Raw genomic sequence first — 11,632 nt, forward strand, 5'->3', positions numbered from 1 at the left:
TTTACCGTTTTTGATGAACATTAATGAATTTCATGAATATTAATGAGTCTCTATATTAATTAGCATTGAAGGAAGAAGAAATGATTGTCTTTTATTCCAGCACAGTTTAGCACAAAGTTCATGCAATTTATATATAATTTACCGTTTTTGTTTTAACCAAACAAGTATTCGAAAATACATTCTACGTTATGAGCACATACTTTTACATATTTTTCAATTTAAGTATTTAGAATTTCCGTTTATATAGATTGAACAAACAGTAAAATATAATATCAAGTAAGAGAAAGAGATACCTAATCAGATTTTCATGAAAAATCTCATGCATTTTTCATTCTTATTTCATGCAGAGAAAGAGCACTAACTCCCCGGAATGCGAGCTAAGCCATGTTTGTTGTCGTCGACAAGATTCCGAAGATCCTGCAGAAGAACTAAGCTATCACAAGTGTGGTAACAGGAGTCCAATATTCTTCACGGGTAGAGTAGTGAACTCGAAAACTTCTGCACAAACAGAATTTGGTGAATGGCCTTGGCAAGTGAGTGAAAAGCACCGAATATTAAAAACAAAGAATTCTAAAATCCCCCCCCCCCCCCAAAAAAAAAAGAAAGTGGCGGGAAAATTGTATTTAAAAACGTTATAGCATAATATTATCAGATTTATTGCAGCATAGATCATACTGTAACGGCTCTTTACCTCATTTTACTTTTCTTTAAGCAGAGTTACTACCTTGAAGTTGAGCCACTCAATTGGACCGTAATAAACAGTTTTTTTTTTTTTTTTAAAGCAGTAGCTTTACGTTTCGCACAAATTTAAATATGTTGGTTAGAAAATAAAATATCCGAGATAGTTCAAACAGTGAAAATGTTTTTAAGAGATATTTCATCTTATCCCCCACATTAAAAAATGTACCTTTAAAAAAATACCTTTATTATAAGATTTTGAAAGCTATGTTCGAAATGAGATTTGCAATATGGTGTAATGCAATGACTGAAACAAGATTATTACCACATGAATATTAATCATGATTTAATGTTATTCGACAAGTTGGTTTTACTACTTAAGGGTTGTCCATAAATCATGTACCACTAATTTTTCAAAGAGTTTGACCCCCTTCTCCCTTTTGTTTCGAAGTGTCACCCTTCACCCTTATACCTCTCTTCCTCTTGCTACATGCCACGCTGTTTTTCTTATGCATATACGGTTATAAAAATGCGCGATGTCATATTTTTTTTTTAAACCTTATCCCTCCCTTCTTGTTATAAAATCAGAATTTTAAGACCCCGGCCCTCCCCCCCCCCCCCTTTCAAAGCGTGACATCATTTGCGGACGATTTCTTAGTCTATTTCACTTGTAAACGTTTTCTTAATAAAGGGATGTTCATGCTTTGACGATCCTTGATCTACAGAGAAAAATTATACGACGCTAATTTTTAATTGGACTCTATAAGGTAGACCGGAGCACGTTTACGTGGATTTTTTTCAATGAATTTTCTAATTTTTATGTTTCAACTTAGGAAATTTTAGACATGGCGATTTTATGAATCAGTTAGTGGAGTCACAAAATTGGTATATTCAGTTGTTGCTCAGTTTGTGTTTTCAACCGTTAAAAAAAAAAAAAAAAAGTGTCCAAGTCGGTTGCGTAAACTTGCCCCGGACACGGGCACGTTTACGCACATTTATTTTGACACCTTTCATGGTTCTGTAGGTGTTTCGAACATAACGTCTTACCATCGTTAAAACAAAGCAAATTTATGACAGACTGAATAGTGTTTAAAGTAAAAGCTGAATGGGCATGAAAGCAGCACTACATGATTGTAACCTAAAAGATACGAATCTGTAACTGTGTTTAAAAAAAAATGGTGATTTTCAAAAGTAAAGAGCCTGAAAATACTAAAAAGGCTTGAGACAGTTCGGAGCGAAAAAAGCGTCGGGGCACGTTTGGAAGTAAGACACCGTAAGAACGTGCGTAAAGGTGCTCCGACGTCAACGCGTAAACTTGCCCCATCGCCAAGTTTGGATTTATTTTTAAGGTGAAAAAAAAAAAAAAACATTTCAGTTCATCCTAGCACAATTCTCAAAAAAGGATAAAATTCTGCTAATGTTTATGTATTTGTCCTTTCTTAACTAAGTATTATTTATTCAGAATAAGCTTCAAAACGTTCAACACATAACATGCTCAACTTGTTAAAAAAAAAAAAAAACAGATTATTAATTCTGCGTGCTAGACCGAAGTTCGACTGATGCTCAAAAACTTATGAGAACATGCGCTAGAGAGCAACATCAATCTGTTACGACTGTTGGCCCCCGCTCTACTCTGTACTTGAATTTAGATTTACATGCAATAGCAAAAAGCAATCTAAAGTTTAAAATTTATAGAAGTATTTACAGTTCAATTCAAAAAATCATGATTTTCGAATGCTGTCTGAGTTTTCCTCTCCCTTACAGGCGGCAATACTTAAACGAAGCGGTGCTGCATTTTTCTTCGTCTGTGGTGGTACACTCATAGATGATCAACATGTCTTGACAACTGCACATTGCGTCACTGGTTTTCGGTAAGCGTATTTGGAAGATTAACTATGTTTGATTTGAATAAAATCAAAAGCTACAATTTACAATTCTTTAGTCTTTTGCAAAACAGCAAATTTGAGGACAAGCACTGAGATTGCAAACATTCAGAAAAAGAAGGTGTACACATAACGGGAGCAAAAGTATTTTCAGTTAAAAAGAATGAAACTTACTTTTTTATTCTAAGTAAGTTCTTTCCCCCAAAAGAAACGTCTTAAATCAAAACAAGCCCTCTCCTGCATAAATACATTGTTTTGTAAAAATAGGATAGCGTGTTTTCACTCCATACGTAATCTACCATTTATTTCACAGTACATACATTTACCTTTAAAAAAAGTCAGAACTTAATAAAATGAAAGGAGTTTGAAAGGATTTTAACAATGTCGGACTCACCCCAATTTTAACACGTTTACATTTGTACAGATATTGTTAAATGATTGAAAGGACATTATTAAAGCATAATGTTAGGAAAATGTTGTATATACATCTTTCTTAGTCCAATAAAACATATACGTAGTTATTGCCGTTTTTTCTGCGATTGCTTTATAGTTTACCTTCACCTACCTAATATACATTTACATTATTTTAGTAGGTATGCGTACATGCGAAAAAAAGTGAATGAAATTTTAAGTTGTAAATTTTTTAGCATATATATAAACTCCTAACAAGTGTAAGGTGCATCGTGACGACTCGAAATGATATAGCAATGAGGGTCGAAATGATTTCTTGACTCAAGAAATTTTAGATATGCCGGGAGTATTTCAGACTGTTCAGAATTCCATGCGTTGCAGATGTGAGGTGTTCATTGTAGCCGGTGGAAAAAACTTCGAACACTTACTTCGACCCATGTTTCTTCTGCTTTTTTACGTGCAAAATTTAAAAAAATTTCACTTATGGTCTTTTACTTTATGGTGCTTCTGTGTACATCACCGCTTTAAGAAAGTCTTTCCAACCCTGCATTGCTATATGATTTCGAGTCGTCACGATGCATCTTACCTCTCTTAGAAGTTCTGAAAAAGTTGACTGAAACAACCTGTATACAGGGTGTTTCGTTTTAACCTGCAAGACCTCTAATTTCGTAATCGTTAGGCCTACATGAATACTTGAAATTGCAAAAATTTTCAAAATTATATGCAGAGTTAAGGTATTGAACGTCTGAAGCAAAAACGGAAATGAGTTATAAAATACAAAACTTAAGTTTTCATACGGGCCCTAGGTCCCCTAACTTATATTTAGGGAAATAATCTCTATTGAAAAATATTACTTCCTCAAAAAACGCAAGGAGATATTTGAGTTCAAAGTTTTAAGGGACCTTACAGAAGTTTAGATTTGAACTTATCGCCCTTTCAGAGCAATGTCAGGTTGTCAAAGTAAAAATGTCGAAGTACTAAATATTTATATTTTTCATTGCTATTCCAAAATAAATTCGAATGTTATGCCATGATACACAAAAACACACCACAAAACCTCAATCAATTTGAAAAACCCACACTCTATGCACATATATAAGTTTAAACCTTTGTTAACTGCTATATTTCCCCCCAAAAGGTGGGTTTGATGGCCAGCGTAAAGTGGTGTAAGTCAAAAACGCTATGTTTCATATCTCAGTGAATATTGGTCGTACTAATGTCAAACTTTTTGTGTTGGAATTATTTTTCAATGGAGATTATTTCCCTGAACATAAGTTGGAGGATCTAAGACCCGTATAAAAAGTTAAATTTTGCATTTTTTCACTAATTTTTATTTTTGCTTCAAACTTTCAACATCTTAACTCTGCGTCTGCTTTTAAACATTTTTTCAACTGGAAGTATGCATCTAGGACTAACGACTACAAAAATAGAGGTCTTGCAGGCTAAAAGGGAACACTCTGTATATCAGTGACATGCGGTCTTCGCCCAAGCAAACCAAGCTGATCCTGGTCACTTTAAAAATGCTTTCATTTCTCAAAATTCATAATAAATTTGATTTTTGCTTTGGTGATTTGTAACAATACCAAAATCTCGTTATCTTTCTCCCAAATTGGGATCAATACAATGATTCACAGACCGGTTACTTCAAGAATCTGAAAAATTACAGCGGTGATTGCAGATGGTAGAAACATCGTAAGGGAATTTGGTTTCCACTGGAATGCGATGGCAATTTTGAGGAATTCAATTGGACAACGAAAGTTTACAGTTCCAGACTTCAATTTCGAAGCTGAGAGACTTTCTAAAGCAGGCTTGCCAGATTTCTGAAATGTTCAACCGGGACACCGTAAGTTAGCCCCCCCCCCCTCCACAAGTTGCGGGTATTCAAAAGGGTTCACAGCCTCAGTTGGTTATTTCGAGTGTTTTAACGAGCAGTTCATTCTTAATGATATGAATAAATGGGTACTAAATTATGAACCAAAATCAGGAGTAATAATAATACATGATCCAAGCAGATAAATTCAAACATTTTATTCCTTACATGTTCCTATTTTCAAGTTACTTAAGTAAGTAGAAACATTTTGAATAAGGGGGAAAAAATTAACAATATTTACATGCACTTTTCATTGGCTAGAACTCTTTTGGTTTTAATTTTGTTGTAAAAACCTTCACAAACTAATTCAATATTGATGTTGTAAATGACAGAGTAATTGTCCTAAATATTCCTTCACAGTTAATTATATTTAGACTTTTAATTTCGTCTGAAAACCGAGACTGTCTCAATCAAACCGGGAAAACGTCTGGCAAGCTTATCGTTAAGTTGATTAATAGGCAGAAGCAGGAAAACTCGGATCCTCCCTTTACAAAGGGATTTTTAATCAAACTTTGAAAGACTTGATGCTTGATGGCGTACCTACTGCATTAAATAGTTTTCAGGACCTCACATGCCATACTTAGAGCAGTAAGACAATGGGTAAAAACAGACTAAGAAGCGGATGCTACAGTTTGTTCTCTAACCGAGAGGGATGGATTTATTTGTGTCGTATTAGAATTCCGATATCTTGCGGCACAGTAAAACACTAAGGCCGAACATTGTCAACAGACCCGCCAAATTTTATGTTTTATTGTATTCAGTGTGGTAATAATTTGAGAACTCAAAAACTATTAAGATTTATTTTGGAACTTCTTTTGTTTCTTCAAAGATAGGATTTCGAAACAGATTTAGTCACATAAAGCGAAAAAAACTTGTTAATGAAGTATTAGGTTTAATTTTATTCACATGAAATTGAGGATTGAGCTGCTGTCGAGTGACATTTTCAAATTCATAGAAAGATGTCTCCACTCTTCAAATTCCTTTGAAATGACATCATGATAACATGCTTCTAGTTTTGTCTCTTCAAGTGACATGGTTACAGATTAAATGAGTATTAGGAAATCTATTATTGAAAAACATTCAAATTAAATTCTAAACTTAGCATAGTGTAGATAAGTAAAATATTTATCGTATAGTTTTTAAATTCGAAGCAACCTCACTAAATCCTTTGTTATGAATGATTGCAATTTTAAACGCTTTAGGGATTGTATTTAAACTTAATAAACTCAACATTTGATATTCAAGTAAAAAATGTTGCGTTGTTTGGCTTGTGTAATACCAAAAAGAACTAAGATAAATATTTGTTTCTAAACAGAACTTTGAATTACTGCAAAATTTTCAAGAAGCAAAGATACCTTCATTCTTATAAGTGCAGGATTTTTTTTTTCTTTTGTAGCATAAAACAAACAGATAAATTCTGCATTACCTCAAGGTTGCGTTTTCCTGCTGATGTTCAGTACCCTGTAGTCATTTTAACTTTATGTGTAGACGCACGTTGTATGAGTAAACTATATATTTCTTTTCTCGGATGACTTTTCATCTAGAAGCTCACATTTCTTTGCATTGAAAAAGGTGTCCTTTGTAACACCGAAACACGTGTCTGCAATATTCTGCAATATTTGTGCTTTCTGACGTTGGATTACTGATTTTTTGTATATATTTCTTTGTCTGGCTTTTAGCAAAAGCTTTTGAACAAGGAATTCATTGACTTAGAGTGAGCATAGATAGCACACTCCGCAAACACATGAAGAGAAATAAATGAAAAAATGCTAAACGTAACAAAATAAAGTGTCAAAAGTTTAAAATGCAAAATGTAAAATATTAAAAGGTAAAATTGAAAAATTGTAAAAATATAACCGCAAAGGAATAAATTGTGAAAGCAAATTAGAATTTAATCAAGTCAGTTTAGTTTGTAAATCCCTGTAGTTTTCTCTGGCCTTCCAGTATCTGTTATACATACTTCTGGACGCCTCTGGACATTCCCTGAAATGAAAAATCTTCATACTTAATAGGCATTCAAGATCTATAATCTGTCAGAGTCTCTCAATGATTAGAAACAAACTGTTTTACTGTTTGACCATCGATTGCATGGAAAGGTTAATGTCCGGTTTATAGGCGGGAAATGGACACATCTATTAGTATATAGGGATATTAGTTGGTTTGTTCAGATGTGCACTTTTGCCTCTCTATTATTAGCCATAGTTTAGTAAAAATGAAAATTTGCTCAGAGCAACATTTTTTAAATTTAACGTATATTCGATCTATATTCTCACGGCAAAAACTAATTGATTCATTTATTTACAACAAAGTTTTGAGATTACCATTTTGCTTTTACGTTCCTGAACGAAATGAAAATATTTTATTTTATTTTTGATGCTTCCTTGGAAACTATTTTTGTTTCCCCTTATTTTATTTTAGAGAATGCAATAAATGAATAAGGCACTAGTGACATTATAAAACGCGTGCATCAAAATCCCATCGTTATTTTCCCTCTCTCTCCAGCTAGATTCATTCAGATTGAATCGTTTTTTTACTCGGGCAAATTGCCAAATTACATACAATCCATTGTCAATACTGTATTCACTGGTGTTTCTGTTGTATACTGATACCTATCGTTTTCTTTCTGTTTTAGGAATAACGATGAAAACTTAGTTGTAAGGTTAGGGGAATGGGACACTCGAGCAGCCACTGAAACATATCCTCATGAAAACTTCAATGTGTCACAAGTACTTATTCATCCAGATTACCGATTCAGAAATTATCAGAACGACATTGCCATCTTAAAGCTCCAACCGAAGTCGATTTTAAGCCTCATATTAACATGGCCTGCCTACCTAGAGAGGATGATAACTTCACTAATCAGACTTGCGTTGTCACAGGATGGGGACAGGACGCATTTAGTAAGTATAAAGTGGCCTGGTGAAACTCTACCTGCTTACATTTTCCGGCGCTGAAAAAATGCTTGTGTTGGATTTGTTAAATTATTAAAACTAATATTTAATCTCCTCTTGTAAATGATATTTCAAAATTATGTTAACTCCTGCATATTATATTCTTCATTATTTACTAGTGGTGGCCGCACGGCTTTGCCTGTAGTATAAAATTAAAAAGATCATTTGGTTTGACTGTACATTTACAAATGGATGATGAATTTCTCGCCAATTTGCTATGTTCATTTACTTGCCCATAATACGGTAGAATGTTCTTAAAATTGGAATAACGAACTAATTATATGCCAAATTTCATGAAAATCGGCCGGACGGTCTAGGCGCTATGCGCGTAATAGAGGTCCAGAGATCCAGATGCCCAGAGGACACAGACTTTCAGCTCTATCATTTGTGTAAAGAAAATGGAATACACATTAAAGGAAAAATGTACCTTCAAAACGAAATGCAGGTCAGAAATGGTTAATCCATTCGGCACACTATACATTATCCTTTTTTTCAGTAAAACCCTGTATTGTTAATAGAATAGCAAATTTTATTTGGTTTTTATTTAAGCACCTGCATTTCAAAAAATAATGAAAGAAAAACTCTTGACAAGGCGTGTCTTGAACTTTAAGAAACTTATTTAAACGAATGGCAATGTCAAAATGCATAGTCACTCATTTTCGTGTTTTTACTCAGGTGATTTTAATTTTAAATACTTAAAAACCCTACAATAAAAAGAAAAGTGTTTGAGATTCTGAACACTTTAGCAAGCACTTATAAGAGAAAGTATCCTCTAAATCCAGAAAAAAAATTTCAGTCTATAAATTATTAATTAAACCGGATAAAATATCAACAAAGGAAACGCATTGTTTAGGTGCGGGGGTCATTTTTTGTCAATCTCATCTTTTTTTTTTTTTTTAAGAGCTTTTACGTATGCTAATGAAAGTATATATAATTGCAATATTCAATTAAAATTTCGCCATTTTCACCTACTAAACAAGCCTCTAAAATTTTCACGTATACTTATTTTGTCTAGTCGTTTGAAAATTTTAAGCGTGAAAAGGAACGGATCACAACCAAATAAATAAGCGGAATAACATTTTGTTATTGGAAATTGGAAACATTTTGCACTAGTGTATATTTCAGTCATTTATTTATAATTTTAGAGATTTGTTAAATTAACTAACATCAAACAACGAATTTATCATGGAGAGTATGCAAAAGGAAGAAGTCAATTTTCTGAAGGTGTTAGTAAAAACTCATATTAAGCTGATTAGAAATGGTTCTTTAAAAAAATGTTTCTTAATAAGAATATAGGTTATATCAGCTAACTATTTTGAATTTTAATAGTATATAATGCGAATGTCACAAAAAAAAGAGAAAGAAAAGAAAAGAAAATTAACACCTTTAGATTGTTTTACCCAAATTACGACAATACTATCTGCGCTGGTGTTCTGAACTTAGTTGTACGTTCTTCAATAAAGAAGAATGAAGAAACTTTTTTTTAATCCTATTCTGCGTTTTTTCATGCTAAAAATTCAGGATATTAGTCTAAATATACCAATGTTGTAAAATTTTGCTCTTTTTAATGTTAAGTGCAATTATGCTTCTTTAAAATATTATTTTGCTTTGCATTCTAAATGAATGAAAATGTGCTAAACTTGAATAAGTCTTGCACTTTCTTTAAAGTACAGTCTTACACTTCATTTTTTATTGAATCAAGAAATGGGAGAATTTAAAATTTAAGGCAGGATGTCGATGCCAGTTAGTAATGACCATTTGTTATTTTACATATAATAAATTGATAAATTTGGTGCTTGTATAATCTATTTCAATTTCTATTCAATTTATTATTTTTCTCCCAATATAGAAAATGGCTCATTCACACAAGTCATGAAAAAAGTGTCACTTCCAGTCATTGGGCATACCGAGTGTCAGGAAAAACTAAGGAATACAATCCTAGGTCCTCGCTTCAAACTTCACAGTGGCTTCTTTTGCGCAGGTGGCAAAGAAGGTGAAGATTCATGTACAGGTGACGGTGGAGGACCTTTGGTTTGTCTTCAGGAGGACAATACCTACGTTCTAGCTGGCATTGTTTCCTGGGGTCTTGAATGTGGTACTAAAGATGTTCCAGGGGTGTATGTCAACGTTCAAAAATACGTAAATTGGATATCTTCAAGTACTGGAAACCCAGTGGAAGAGTATTGGAAAATTGACTGATGACTTGACTTTTTAATCAATTGATTTAATAAAGGGTGTTTTGAAATGATTACATAAATATTTGCAAGTTACTGACTACACCTATGTTACGGGCTTGAAAATATCGAAAGATTTTTTTTTTTTTTTTTAAATTGAATAAACTCCGTTACGATTTTTATCACTAAACATTCAAACTCATATTTAAGAAAAAAGTATTTTAAGTCATTAATTTGGTAAAACACACACCTTGAATAGTTGATGTAGGAAAATTGTGCTGTTTAAGTTGTTTTCCGAAGCAAATAAAGGGAGATTCAAAAACTGCTGGCATAAATGATCATGACATTTGACGATACAAATTATTCTTGCAGATGTGAACTTCAAGATTTGCAAACTTAATTTTAACTACGCCATTCTAAAATTTATCACAACCCATTCACCCATGTGAAACAATTGTTTTACTTTAAAAAACGCATGGAATGAAACAGCTAAAAATGAAAGTGAATGAACATTGTCAAATTCAAAACTGCAAAGTGTATTCAATGGTTTTTCATGAGAAACACCATTTTTTGAGAAACACCCTAAGAAACACGAGTTAAGAATTCGGGAGCAAATGCAGGAATTGAAATGAAAACCAGAGCTTAGTATTTAAATATTGAATCTCTTGCAGAATCATTTCTCTCGCACCAAAAAACGGAATTCCTTTTGGCGTGAAATATGTATATGCAATTTTTTTCCAGTTCAAAGTCAGTTTTTTTCACACTCGCAACTCTGTTCTTACACCTTTAGTTTAACACACAGGTAAATCCCATTTTTTTTAACAGATGAAAATAATTTTCATATTCCTACTAATGTAAGGAAGTACACATGAGCTTCAGTAACGCTTTCCGGACGGGAAATAACGACCGGAACAACGTCAGTTTTTAAACTTTTTGCGTATCCCGTTGCAAATATCCGCTAGTTTTCCCTCCTTGAGTATAATTAATAAATAGTGCAGTTAAATTAAAACTTTGAATAAGTAAGCATATTTTTAACACGCTTTTATTAGTTTCACCTGTATGTATGTATGTAAGTATGTATGTATCTTGTAACGGAATCTTGCAGCTCAAATTTCGCCCACTTCCTTCGATCGGATTCTTTTGAAATTTGGCACGCGACCTCAGACCCGATGACATTGCAATAGTCTATAATCAAATTAATTAATTAACCCTTTTAATTGTTAGTTTCCTCCAATTTTAATCAATATTTTGGCATAAATCCAACAATGTAAAAAAGGAAAAATTTTAAAAATACATTAAAAAATGCTCGCAAAAATTATTTAAAAATATCTACAAAAACCTTTATTTTATTTTATTTTATTTTATTTTATTTTTTTTTTTTTTTTGCATCAGACAAAATTTTTTCCAATGTTCCAAGGTAATTAGAACTTGAAATATAATTGTTTTTAACTAATTTCATGCCAAAATTTAGGTGAGCCTTCAATTGGAAATCCATTGCTGATCAGACCATTGTTGAACAAAACTTTTATTCAAATGCATCTCAAATTTTCAAAGTTATGAAGATAGGATTTCCGCACACATACATCGATGACTGAGATGGATTAGCTTTTTTTTGGGCAAATTTTATGAACATAAAAGATTTTGAACAATGTTGAAATGAATATT

At 32.7% G+C, this 11,632-nt stretch overlaps 1 protein-coding gene across 1 annotated transcript; it reads left to right on the top strand.

Annotated features, from left to right (window-relative positions):
• Window positions 1-347: 347 nt before the first annotated feature.
• On the top strand, window positions 348-10,036 carry LOC129233005 (inactive CLIP domain-containing serine protease A28-like; the record flags this gene model as incomplete). The annotated part of the gene is given in 5 exon segments (XM_054867085.1): window positions 348-533; window positions 2,443-2,549; window positions 7,475-7,629; window positions 7,632-7,742; window positions 9,643-10,036. Coding segments are annotated over 5 exon segments (909 nt in total), but the record flags the coding sequence as incomplete, so codon positions are not given.
• Window positions 10,037-11,632: the final 1,596 nt, after the last annotated feature.

The sequence above is a fragment of the Uloborus diversus genome, unplaced genomic scaffold (assembly GCF_026930045.1).
Source record: "Uloborus diversus isolate 005 unplaced genomic scaffold, Udiv.v.3.1 scaffold_1492, whole genome shotgun sequence".
NCBI classification, from domain to species: domain Eukaryota; kingdom Metazoa; phylum Arthropoda; class Arachnida; order Araneae; family Uloboridae; genus Uloborus; species Uloborus diversus.